Raw genomic sequence first — 13,792 nt, 5'->3', positions numbered from 1 at the left:
TTTGTTCTCTAGAGTTAAAATCTGTTTTTTTGGTTTGTCTCATTTTACCTTTGGTAATTTGTTTCTTAAATTCCACATCCAAGCAAATTCATACTGTATTTTTCTTTCTCTGACCTTTTTTGTTCTATATTATTTGTATAACATTATAATCTATAGCATATACTCTCTAGATTCATCCATGCTGTTGCAAATGGCAAGATTTCATTCTTTTTTGTGGCTGAATAATATTCCTCTGTGTGTGTGTGTGTACACACTCCACATCTTCTTTATCCGTTTAGTTATCCACAGGCACTTGGGCTACTTCCATAATTTGGTTATTGTACATCATGCTGTAGTAAGCATAGGGGGGCATGTATCCCTTCCGATTAGTGTTTATGCAGTTTTTGGGTAAACACCCAGTAGCATAACCAATGGATCATATGGTCTTTCTGTTTTTAATCTTCGAAGGAACCTCCATACTGTTTTCTACAGTGCCTGCACCAGTTTGCATTCCTACCAGCAGTGCACGAGGGTTCCTTTTTGTCCACATCCTTGTCAACATGTTGTTTCTTTAGTTTTTGATTTTAGCCATTCTGACAGGTGTCAGTGACATCTCATTGTAGTTTTGATTTGCATTTTCCTGATGATGAGTAATGCTGAGTATCTTTTCTTGTGTCTTGTGGCCATCTGTATGTCTTCTTTGGAGAAATGTCTGTTCGTGTCTTCTGCCCATTTTTTAATCAGATTATTTGGGTTTTGTTGGTGTTGAGTTGTAGAAGTTCTTTATATATTTTGGATACTAACCCTTTATTGGATAGGTCATTTGCAAATATCATTTCCCATTCAGTAGGTTGTCTTTTAGCTTTGTTGATTGTTTCCTTTCCTGTGCAGAAGCTTTTTATTTTGATATAGTCTCAGTCGTTTATTTTTGCTTTTATTTCCCTTGCCTCAGGAGGCATATCCAGAAAAACATAGCTACAACCAGTGTGAGAGAAATTACTGCCTGTGCTCTCTTCTAGGATTTTTATGGTTTCAGGTCTTTAATCCATTTTGAGTTTATTTTTGTGTATGGTGTAAGAAAGTGGTTCGTTTTCATTCTTTTGCATCTTGCTGTACAGTTTTTCCGACACCATTTGTGGAAGAGACTGTCGTTTTCCTATTGCATATTCTTTCCAGCTTTGTCAAAGGTTAATTGACCATATGAGTGTGGGTTTATTTCTGGGCTCTCTATTCTGTTCCTTTGGTCTGTATGTTTATTTTTATGCCAGAGCCATACTGTTTTGATTACTACGGCTTTGTAGTATAAATTGAAATCTGGGATTGTGGCACATAGTTTTGTTTTCTTTTTCAAGATTGCTTTGGTTGTTTGGGGCCTTTTGTGGTTTCATACAAATTTTAGGATTGTGTGAAAAATGTTGTTGGTATTTTCACAGAGATTGTGTAAAATCTGTAGATGGCTTTGGGTAGTACAGACATTTTAACAATGTTTGTTTTCCCAATCTGTGAGCATAGGATGTCTTTCCATTTGTTTCTATCTTCAATTTCTTTCATCAGTGTTTTATAGCTTTCAGGGTTTATAGTTTTTGGTGCAGATGCAAATGGGATTGTTTTCTTATTTGCTCTGTTAGCTCCTTCATTATTAGTGTATAGAAATGCAACAGACTTCTTTAAATTGATTTTGTATCCTGTGACCTTGCTGAACTCAGTTACCAGTAAGATTTTGGGGGGAGTATTAAGGGTTTTCTATATACAGTATCATGTCATCTGCAAATAGTGAATGTTTTACTTGTTCAATACTGATTTGGATGCCTTTTATTCCTTTTTCTTTTCTGATTGCTGCAGATAGGACTTCCAGTACTATGTCGAATAAAAATGGTGAGAGTGGACATCCTTGTCTTGTTCCTGATCTTAGGGGAAAAGCTGTCAGTTTTGCACTGTGAATAAGATGTTAGCTTGGGACGCCTGGGTGGCTCAGTCAGTTAAGTGTCCAACTTTGGCTCAGGTCGTGATCTCATGGTTTGTGAGTTTGAGCCCTGTGTCAGGCTGTGTGCTGACAGCAGGCCTGGAGCCTGGTTCTGATTCCCCCTCTCTCTGCCCCAACCCCACTTGTGCTCTGTTTTTCTCTCTCAAAAATAAACATTAAAAAATATATATATATTAGCTGTAGGCTTTTCATATATGGCCTTTATAATATTGAGGTATATTTCCTCTAAATCTACTTTGTTGAGAGTTGTCATGAATGAATGTTGTACTTTGCCAGATGCTTTTTTCTGCATCTATTGATGATCATATGGTTTTTATCCTTTCTCCTACTGATGTGAGGTATCACATTGATTGATTTGCAAATATTGAGCCACCCTTACATCTCAGGAATAAATCCCACTTGATCCTGGTGAGTGATTTTTTAAATGTATTGTTGGATTCAGTTTACTAATATTTTGTTGAGCATTTTTGCATCTATGTTCATCAGAGGTATTGGCCTGTAGTTCCCTTTTTTCGGGTAGTGTCTTTATCTGGTTTTGATATCAGGGTGATGCTGGCCTCGCAGAATGAATTTGGAAGCTTTCTTTCCTTTTCCATTTTTTTGTAATAGTTTGAGAAGAATAGGTATTAACTCTTCTTTAAATGTTTGGTAAAATTTACCCATGAAGCTGTATGGTCCTGCACTTTTGTTTATTGGGAGTTTTTTGATTAGTGATTCCATTTCATTACTGGTAGTCAGTCTGTTCAAATTTTCTATTTCTTCCTTGTAGGTTATAGACGACTAGGAATTTCTCTATTTCTTCTAGGTTGTCCAGTTTGTTGCCATATAATTTTTCATAATACTGTCTTATTTGTATTTCTGTGGTATTGGTTGTTATTTCTTCTCTTTTCTGATTTTATTTGAGTATTTTTCTTTAAGTTTATTAATTTCAAGAGAGCACGCAGGTGGGGAAGGGGCAGAGAGAGAGGTGGTGGGGAGAGAGAGAATCCCATGTAGACTCTGCAACACCAGCGCAGAGCCCAGTGCGTGGCTCAAACCCATGAACTACGAGATCATGACCTGAGTTGAAGTCAGACACCCAGGTGCCCCAGTGCTCTCTCTCTCTGTTTTGGTTTTTTTTTTTTTTTTTTTTTTTTTTTTTTTTTTGATGAATCTGGCTGAAGTTTTATCAGTTCTTTTCAAAGAACCACCTCCTGGTTTCATTGATCTGTTTCATTTATTTGTGTTCTAATCTTTATTATATCTTTCCTTCTACTGGTTTTGGATTTTGTTCTTTTTCTAGCTCCTTGAGATGTAGTAACAAGTTGTTTATTTTTCTTGCTTCTTGAGTGAGGCCCGTATTGCTACAAACTTCCCTGTTAGAACCACTTTTGCTACATTCTAAAGATTTTGAACTGTTGGTTTTCATTTGTCTCCATACGTTTTTTTGAATTCTTCCTTGATTTCTAGGTTGACCCATTCATTGTTTAGTAACATGCAACTTAATCTCCATTTATCTCTACTCTTTTCAGATTGTTGCTTGAAGTTTGTTTCTAGTTTCATAGCATTGTAGTCAGAAGAGACGCATGGTATGACTTCAGTCTTTTTGGATTTGTTGAGACTTGTTTTGTGGCCTAATATTTGCTCTCTTCTGGAGAATATTCCATGTGCACTTGAGAAGAATGTGTATTCTGCTGTATTCTGAATACATCTGTTAGGCCTGTCTGGTCCAATGTTATCATTCAAAGCCACTGTTTCCTTGTTGATTTTCTGTTTGGATGATCTGTCCATTGAAGTAAGTGGGGCATTAAAGTCCCCTACTATTATTGTATTACTATTGATTAATTCTTTTATATTATTAACTTTTATGTATTTGGGTCTTCCCATGTTAAGTGCATGAATATTTACAGTTGTTATATCTTCTTGTTGAATTGTCCCCTTTATGATTAATGTCCTTTTTAGTCTCTTATTACAATCTTTGTTTAATGTCCATTTTGTCTGATAGAAATATTGCTACCCTGACTTCCTTTCACATCCATTTGCATGATAAATGCTTCTCTGTTTCTTCACTTTGAATTTGCATGTGTCTTTAGATCTGAAATAAGTCTCTTGTAGGCAGCATATACATGGGTCTTGTTTTTTTATCCAGTCCATCACCCTGTATCTTTGGAGCCTTTAGTCCATTTACATTCAAAGTAATTATTTATAGGTATGTACTCATTGCTGTTTTGTTACTTATTTTATGGTTGTTTTTGTAGTTCTTTGTTCCATTCTTCCCTTGCTTTCTCACGGTTATTTGGCTTTCTTTAGTATTATATTTAGATTCCTTTCTCTTTATTTTTTGCCTACTACTGGTTTTTGATTTGGGGCTGTGTATAACATCTTCTGCTATATGCTATATTAAGATGTATCTAACATCTTAACATATGCTATATTAAGTTTACGGTTAAGTTTACTTAACATATGCTATATTAAGTTTAAGTTGAGTTTGAACTCATTCTTTATACCTCTCCCCTCCACATTTAGGTAAATGGTTTCATACTTTACATCCTTTTATTTTGTGAGTCCCTTGACTGATTTTGACAGATACACATATTTTTACTGCTTTTGTGCTCTCTACTTTTCTTTTCCTTCTTTTTTAACTTTTTTTTTTTTTTCTTTTTTAGAGAGAGAGAATGAGCACATGAGCAAGGGAGAAGGACATAGGGAATGAGAATTGTAAGCAGGATCCATGCTTAGTATGGAGCATGACATGGTGGGGCTCAATCCTACAACCGTGGCTTCATGATCTGAGCTGAAATCAAGAGTCCAATGCTCAACTAACTGAGCCACCCAGGTGCTTCTGTGCCCTCTACTTCTCTTATTCCTGCTTATGGTATTTCCTTTCCACTCAAGGAGTCCCATTAACATTTCTTGTATGGCTGGTTTAGTGGTAATGAATTCCTTTAACTTTTGTTTGGGAAACTCTTTATCTCTCCTTCTATGCTGAATGATAGCTTTGCTGGATAGAGTAATCTCGGCTGCAGGTTTTTTTTTCCTTTCAGCACTTTGAATATCATGGCACTCCCTTCTGGCCTGCAAAGTTTCTGCTAAAAAAAATAGCTGATAGCCTTATGGGGTTGCCTTTGTATGTAACTGTTTTGTTTTCTCTTGGTGCTTTTAAAATTCTCTCTTCGTTACTGCTTCTTGCCATTTTAATTATTCTGTGTCTTGTTGCAGAATTCCTTGGGTCGGTTTTGTTGGGGGGGCACTCTGTGCGACCTCAACCTAGATTTGTTTCCTTCCCCATATTTGGGAAATTTTCAGCTATTACTTCTTCAAGTATATTTTCTGCCCCCTTTTCTTTCTCTTACCTTTCTGATATCCCGATAATGTGGATGTTACTATATTTGATGGTGTCACTGAATTCCCTAAACCTCTTTTCATACTGTTTTTTTTTTTTTCTCTCAACCTGCTCAGCTTGATTGCTTTCCATTAGTCTGTCCTCTAGGTTACTGATTTATTCTTCTGCTTCCTTTAGTCTATGATTTATTCTTATTTTTAATTTCATTTATTGAGGTCTTCATCTCCGAATGATTCTTTTTTATGTTTTCTGTCTCTTTGTTAAGGGTCTTACTGAGGTCTTCTACTCTTTTCTCAAGTCCAGTGAGTATTTTTATGATTTATTACTTTAAGTTTTCTATCAGCCATGTTACTTTTCTCCATTTCCCTTCGGTATCTTGCTGTGATTTTGTTCCTTCATTTGGGACATTTTCCTTTGTCCTCAGTGTGTCTAACTCTGTTTCTGTGTGTCAGGAAACTCAGCTATGTTTCCAGCTCTTGAAAGTAATGGCCTAATGAATAGGAGGTCCTGTAGTGCCCTGCAGTGCAGCATCCCCTGTTCACCACAACCTGGCACTTCAGGGGTGTCTCCTGTGTGTGTCGCGTGCACCCTGGTGTTTTGGTTTGGCCTCTTTTCCTTCGGTTCATTTGTCTGCAGTAGCTCTCTTTGCCTGTTGCGGACAGGGTTTGGTCCCTGTGGTGTTCATGGGCCAGTCGGGGGCCACCTTGGGCTTGAGTTGAGTCAGAACAGGCGTCTGTCAGAGATACAGTAGCACCAACTGCAGGGTGCTTTCCCTGTGTTGCCCCTGAGAATCTTTTGGTGGGTGGGTGGGACCTGCAGTCAGACTGCTGCCTGCCCCCACCCCACTGCTGGAGTCGCATTCGGACTCGTGTGTGTGGTTATCTTTCCCTCTCCCCAGGACAGGAGTCCCTTTGGAGTGGTACTGGCCCCTGTCACAGCTGCTTACACAGTTGAAGCTTGTGGTGCTGCTTTGGATGGGTTCCAGCCAAGAGCTTTGGAGGGAGCAGCTCTGCAGAAGCTGGCTCTAGCAGGAGGGGGGATGGCGTACCAATAGCGAGTTAGGTGGCCAGTGGTGTGCCAGGCTCGTTCTCACAGGTGGCCGTGTGTTTATTTTAGGTGATGGGGGGAGGGAAATGGTTCTACCAGTTCCTTTGTCCCTGGAGGAGTCCCCCAGCCATCTGTGTCCCTCCAGGACAGGCTCCGAGATGAGTGACATAACTCTCCCTTCTCTATGCCCCAATTTTCAAACTTCTGCTTCCATGCTGCGTCTCTAAGGGCTCTTTGTTGTACTGTCTCTTTAAGGATGAGGGACTCCGTTTTCTCTTGCCCTCTCAGCTCTCCCAGAGCTTGAACCTGCTGATTTTTAATATTCCTGGTGTTAAGCTCTGCTAATTCTAAGAACTCATGAAATTTGGCCCCTTTGGTTTTCAAAGCCAAATGTTATGGGGATTTTTCTTTCCCATGTGGGATCCCCAGTGTAAGAGTTTGTTTCTTTTCCCTTCCCATAACCCTGGCATCCCTCCCTCCAGTGGACAGTCCCACAAGTCCATTTAGTTCCTGACTGTGTTTTCACGCTTCCTACCCTCTTTGAGGTGGGCTCTTCTCTACACTTCAGTGTGCGGTTTGTTCTGCCAGTCTTGGGGACATTTTCTGGGTCTTTTATACTGATGTGAATGTTATCTAGTTGTATCCGTGGGACAATATGAGCTTCGAATCTTCCTATTCTACAGTCCTCCCCAGAACATCTCCAGGAACCATTGTAGACCCTGGACAGGGTCATATGTATCATTTATGTGTCATTGTCCTTTGGCTTTCCATAAGTAGAAGTCATCTCTGTTCCAAGTGTTACATACTAAATGCTTTTTGTTGGAATCACATCTTATTGCCATTAATTTATATTCTAATAAATAGAGATAATAAATCTTGAGTATTCCCCTTAAGCTTTTTAATTTCTTTTAAATAGTAGATTTTTGCAAATATCTTCTCCCATTCAATAGGTTGCCTTCTCATTCTGTTCATGGTCTCCTTTGCTGTGCAAAAGCTTTTTATTTTGATGTAGTCCCAATAGTTTATTTTTGCTTTTGTCTCCCTTGCCTCAGGAGAGATACCTAAAAACAATGTTGCCAAGGCTGATGTCAAAGAGATTACTGCTAATGTTTTCTTCTAGAAGTTCTATGGTTTGAGGCCTCACATTGAGGTCTTTAGTCATCCATTTTGAGTTTATTTTTGTGTATGGTGTAAGAAAGTGGTCCAGTTTCATCCTTTTGCATGTAGCTGTCCAGGCTTCCCAGCATCATTTGTTGAAGAGACGGTCTTTTTCCCATTGCATATTCTTGCCTCTTTTGTCAAAGATTAATTGACTGTATAAGTGTGGATTTATTTCTGGGCTCTCTGTTCTGTTTAATTCATCTATGTTTTTCTGCCCATACCATAGTGTTTTGATTATTAAAGCTTTATAGCATATCTTTAAATCTGGAATTGTGATCTAGCTTTGTTCTTCTCAAGATTGCTTTGTTCAGGTTCTTTTGTGGTTCTGTATCAGTATTAAGGTTATTTGTTCTTATTCTGTGAAAAATGCTGTTGGTATTTTGGTAGGGTTTTCATGAAATCTGTAGGTTGCTTTGTGTAGTATGGGTATTATAACAATATTTGTTCTTCCAGTTCATGAGCATGGGATATCTTTCCATTCGTTTGTGTCGTCTTCAGTTTCTTTCATCAGTGTTTTATGATTTTCAGGTTACAAGTCTTTCACCTGCTTGGTTAAGTTTATTCCTAAATATTTTGTTCTTTTTGGTGCAGTTGTAAGTGGGATTCTTTTAATTTCTCTTTCTGTTAAATCATTATCAGTGGATAGAAACCCAGCCAATTTCTATGTGTTAGTTTTGTATCCTGCAAGTTTACTGAATCAGTTTATTAATTCTAACAGTTTTTTGGTGGAGAATTTAGGGTCTTCTATATATAACATCATGTCATCTGCAAATAGTGACCGTTTTATTCTTCCTTCCTGATTTGGATGCCTTTTATTTCTTTTTCTTGTCTGATTACTACAGCTAGGACTTCCAGTACTGTGTTGAATAAAAGCGGTGAGACTGGACATCCTTGTCTTCTTCATGATGGTAGAGGAAAAGCTCTTAGTTTTTCACCATTGAGTATGATGCTAGCCATGGGTTTTTCATGTGTCACCTTAGTATGTTGAGGTGCGATCCCTCTGAACCTACTTTGTTGAGAGGTTTTATTATAAACAGGTGTTGCATTTTGTCAGATGCTTTTTCTGCATCTGTTGAGATGATCATATGGTTTTTGATCCCTTTGTCTTGTTAATGTGATGTATCACATTGATTGATTTGTGAGTAATGACCCACTCTTGTATCTTTGGAATAAATCTCACTTGATTGTAGTGCATTTTTAAATGTATTGTTGAAATTGGTTTACTTATATATATATATTTTTTTCAGGATTTTTGCATCTATGTTCATCAGAGATATTGGCCCGTAGTTTTCCTTTTTTGTAGTGTTTTTTTCTCTGGTTTTGGCATCAGGGTAATACTGGTTTTGTATCATGAATTTACAAGTTTTCCTTCTTCTTCTATTTTTTGGAGTAGTTTGAGAAGAATAGATATCATGTTCTTGACATTCTTTTCTAATATTTATTTTTAAGAGAGACACAGTGTCTCTGATGGGGGAGTGGCAGTGAGGAAGAGGGGGAGACACAGAATCTGAAGCAGGCTCCAGGCTCTGAACTGTCAGCACAGAGCCCAACGTGGGGCTTGAACTCATGAACCAGCAGATTATGACCTGAGCCGAAGTCGGACGCTGAATTGACTGAGCCACCCAGGCACCCCATGTTCTTGACATTTTTAAGAAAAAAGTCTGGAATGTTATCTTTAAAAGTACCTTTCTTTAAATTTTGAAATAACTTTTTTAGCAACCTCTCTGTTCTTACTGTTTACGGATTTTCATTTGTATTTCCTACACATGTACTTAAATAAATGAAATTTTATTTTGATAATCTTTACTGGTAATTAATGTTAAATTATATATAGGCATACAAACTTTGTAACATTTAACATCACACTGAAAGACAAAGACTTTAAATTGTCTTAGAGTACCATTCAGTTAGCAGGATTAGCAACATCATTATTATATGAGTGTATGCTAATACGGTATGAAAGAAAGATCCTCATTAAAATCTTGTTGCCAAACAAGTGACAAAAACCTCACAAACAGCTTGAGGCTTTAGGCCAGTCACAGTTATTCCTGAAGAGATTTGGACAAGTGTGAAAATATATAGACTGTGTCTTTATTGTGGTCAGAACACATAAATGGTATCTTGCATCAATTCCTTACTAAGAACATTTTTATTCATATTAGGGAAAATGCATCTGAAAACAATACAGTGTCTAAGTATTCTGTTTTGAATCTATCAAATGTAAAAGTATTGGGTCTGTTATAACCCAGAAAGTGGGCTTTTTAGTAGCCATTGTGTTTGTGTTTTCCAGAAAAGGAGGGTTTTGATCAGCTTGCATATTTTCATTAGGCAAATTCAGGATGCTAATGATCTTTCTTCTAGACATTATCTAGAAGCATGAACTGGTCTGGTCTAGTGCCTTTATACCAAGGTTGGGTGATGGAGAGGAATAAGCTCATGGTTCTTCACCATGGAGCATGGCAGTTCCCTTCAAGAATCCCTTACCCAGATTTAGTCACTTCTGGGTTAACTTTATGTACCTGCATTCCCTTTGAGGATTTCCCAGGTCTTAGTTCTTATCTGGAATCATAACCGTTACTTATAGAAAGGTAGATCTTAGTATCATAATGTGAGTAGAGAATTTACATGCAGGGATGCTAATGACATTCCAGAGTGGAAGTTAATGGACTTTTTGATAGCCATGTAGCCACCCCTCAGGTTCACCACTAATAATGAGCTGATTGTGAGTCTGATTTGCCTTTTGAGTTGTAGGGAGTCTTTAGTCAGAGAGCACAAAGGAAATTCCCTTGGTCTGATGTGGCTCATGAGCTCAGCTCATGTGCACAGAGAGGAACAAGAATATTTGTAGTTGAAATAAACAAGATACCTGGCTGGGTTCAGGAGCCAGAAGGCCACTGGCGGGATCGCCAAGGGTGGAGAACAAGCAGCTAAAGGAAGCTAATCCTGTGTGTCTTTGATGCGGAGTGTCACTGCGTGTCACCCACAGTTTCATGGGATCGCACACATGAAACTATTTGAATTAAAGTCATTTCCTGCATCTGTTGTCATTGTTCCTATCCTGCCACATATCCTTCAGAGCGTGCTGTGACGCTTCATGTAGATACAAATGTCTGTGCTCTGGGACTCTTATCCCAGCACAGCCCCTCTCGTGAGTTTTTTATACATTTCATAAATCTCAGTTATTTCCAGTTTGCTTGCGGCTTGAAAATATTTTGTTGCATATTATGTGTCTTCATGGAGACCCCTGAATTACCTGCTTGCTTTGAGATCATTATAAATTCTATTCTTTAGGCACTAGGAGGGTAAGGCATAGCTCAAGAAAAGAGAGCATTCTTGTTAACTTTGCATTAAAGGGGTTATAAAAGATACTCAGAAAACACTGTTTTACCTACAGCTTCTTTGTGAAGATGATCTCGTATTTAAGTCTGACATGGTTGGTTACTTGCAGCAGGTTGGAAATGGCAGAGCTGAAACTAGAGCAGCCGGTGGACAGGAGGAAGGACCAGGATAGTCAGGAGTAGCTGCGGCATGGCACGTGGTCCTGTGGCAGGAGTGAGGTCGGACCGAGTCCGACCCAAAGCAAACCGGATTATGGCGCCAGGCTCTTCTGGGTTGGCAGTGCTGAGAAGGCAGGATACCAAGGGACCAGTACAATCTAAAAGGCAAACTACTAGAATGGAAATTTGACAGAAAGCCGTTTGAATTTTCAGGGGCGTCTAAGAGTTGCCTTGGGAATGGAGTGGGAGTTCTGTCATCAGAAGTCAAGGCACCGTGGCAGCTTTGTCTTAAAGGGGGTGCCTTGACGCCATCGAAGACACGCGAAACTAGACGCCAGATGCCCGTGTCTGGAAACGGCTTCCCTTTTACCCTCCTTACTCATTTCTTGTGAAAGATCCCCTATTTCTGTTAGAAATCTCCCTTATTCTCTACGTCCCTTCTCTCTCCATGACGCCTCCTCAGAGGTCCTCTCTCCCCCCCTTTCAGAGTTCCTTCTTTATTCCTGCAGAGTTAACGGCACCCGTCCGGTTCTGCCTTTTATTCATGTGTGTGTCTTTTGTGGAGGGTGTGCCGTGTGCCAGGCACAATCTAGGTAACGGATGTTAAGTGGATGAATATTTTAGAGCTGTTGAAAATTGTGTTGATGTAACTGCAGGCTGTTTTGTTCTTTCCACATTTTTTCAGATTTTACCAAATGTTGCAAGGACTCTGGAATCCTTATGGTAGTAAAATGCCGAAAAGAAAATTCTGCATTGAAAGAATGTCTAACTGCTCAGTAAGTCATCACCCCATTGTTTATGCTTCTCTGTGTGTGTATGTGTGTGACGTATGTAGTAGGTAAGAGTGTGTTATTTAACTCATTACATGTAATAGGTCCTTTACTAGCCCCATCACATCTTTGGTATTGTTAGCTGAGTCTGAGATTTCAGTTTGTTACATACTAAGCAACGTATTTACGAAAGGTCTTGTCAAGTTATGTGTCAACATTGTATCTGATTAAAAATATGAGATCTGCGAACAAAAATACAGGATTTTTCACATGACTTACCAAATTCCTTTTCGTGAACAGTTGCTCTATAGAATATATTACAGATGGGTTTATATTTGTCTCCTGTAATGAAAATGTACTGAATTAGATGATTTGTCGGCCTGGTGATTTGGGGGATTAATATAATTTAATTCCTAGGAAAGTTGCACTACATCAAATGAAGGATACAAAGGTAAATTTTGATTTTTGAGATTAATCGATTTTAAAAATAAGTCTTAAATACGTTCACTGACATTTAGTTGAATATTAAAGGAAAACTTTGCAGGTTCTTTGCATGCAAGTGCTTTCTGCCGTATCTCCCCACACATTTCATTATCTACATTATTCACAGTATTGCAGAATACTTTCGTATTGTTCATTGATAGCTGTGAGGTCGTGGTTTTGGTTATCCCTTATATTTCCTTCTCTAACTGTGCTCCTCTAGCCTGTGAAACATATAGGTCCGCATGGTTTGATACTTCCTTATTAGGGAATTAGATAAAAAGTAGTGATTATCTGAATCAATTATTTTTTTTTTAATGTTTATTTATTTTGAGAGAGAGGAAGAATGTGGGGAGGGGAGGGGCACAGAGAATCCCAAGCAGGCTCTGCACCATCAGTTCAGAGCTCGATGTGGGGTTCGAACTCACAAACTGCGAGGTCATGACCGGATGGGACGCTTAATGGACTGAGCCACCCAGGTGCCCCTGTTTTCATTGATAGCAAATAATGTACACAGAAATTTAAAATTTATAAACTTAAAAAAAAATTCTGTAGGTAGGAGACTTGGGAAGTTAAACTAACGTCTGCATTTATAGCCGAGGAAACACACCCTTATTTATGGGCCAGGACCTGCACTAAGCACTTCATCATAGAGGGGTAAGAGTTCCTTCTATGACTTACTTTTCTTCCAGTTTTGTTCCTCATGCTCCTAAGAGATGCGCGATGGATCGATGAACTGGTTAAACTTCTTTGTGACTGGATTTGTTGAATGCTTTTTTTATATATTAAAGAATTTTTACACCTCAGTTTGTCATAATAACTTGTTCTTAATTTGCCATATTATCCCTCTCTCCCAGATGGGCATCACTAGAGCAGAGGGGCAGGAGCGCGGGCTGTGGAGAGGGCAGTGGGGCTGACCTTCTGGACCAGCCAGAGCTTAGCTAGTGGTAAAGCCTTGGGCAGGTTCCTCATAGAAGACAGGAAATTATTCCTGGTGCAGTGATTGTGAGGAACTGTATGTAAATTCACTACAACAGTGCCTGGCACATAGTGGGGAGTCAATCAGTGGTAGCTCCTTTTTTTATTGTATTTGTTAGCTTTTGTTATCTGAATATTATTTAAATATCCTTCCTTTTACCCCCTGGAAATAGGAGAAAATAAGAGGTTCTGGTCTGTTCTGGGGAAGGGGCTGGGAGGGGTTGGAGGAGGCTGCATCTCTTTAGAAGAGAGAAAAGCAGTGAAGGAAACAAAAGAGGGTTATGACATTTGCTAAATGGAGTAAAGGATTTTACTTGACCTCAATTTTCAACACACTGTGTTTCTTCATCTTTGAATAAGAAAGTGCTCTGCTTTATTTACTGTTGACATTCCACGAAATGAAGGTAACCAACCACCGCCCTCTCTCCTCTCGTTGTAGCGACATCTTGAAACATAAGTGGTTGCTTTTTTTTTTTTTTAATTTTTTTTTTCAACGTTTATTTATTTTTGGGACAGAGAGAGACAGAGCATGAACGGGGGGAGGGGCAGAGAGAGAGGGAGACACAGAATCGGA

At 38.9% G+C, this 13,792-nt stretch overlaps 1 protein-coding gene across 1 annotated transcript in view; it reads left to right on the top strand.

The window, feature by feature from the left end:
• The window catches only part of CMC1 (C-X9-C motif containing 1), an 87,790-nt gene extending 76,037 nt beyond the window's left edge, over positions 1-11,753 (top strand). Inside the window, exon 8 of the mRNA XM_040481108.1 lies at positions 11,676-11,753. Coding sequence (XP_040337042.1) covers positions 11,676-11,717 — 42 coding nt within the window. The 3' untranslated portion in view covers positions 11,718-11,753. The remainder of the gene's footprint in view (positions 1-11,675) is intronic.
• Positions 11,754-13,792: the final 2,039 nt, after the last annotated feature.

Source organism: Herpailurus yagouaroundi, unplaced genomic scaffold (assembly GCF_014898765.1).
Source record: "Herpailurus yagouaroundi ecotype Mexico unplaced genomic scaffold, PumYag 159, whole genome shotgun sequence".
Lineage (NCBI taxonomy): Eukaryota > Metazoa > Chordata > Mammalia > Carnivora > Felidae > Herpailurus > Herpailurus yagouaroundi.
The sequence above is the reverse complement of the archived record's forward strand: the minus strand, read 5'-3'. Positions and strand labels throughout refer to the sequence as shown.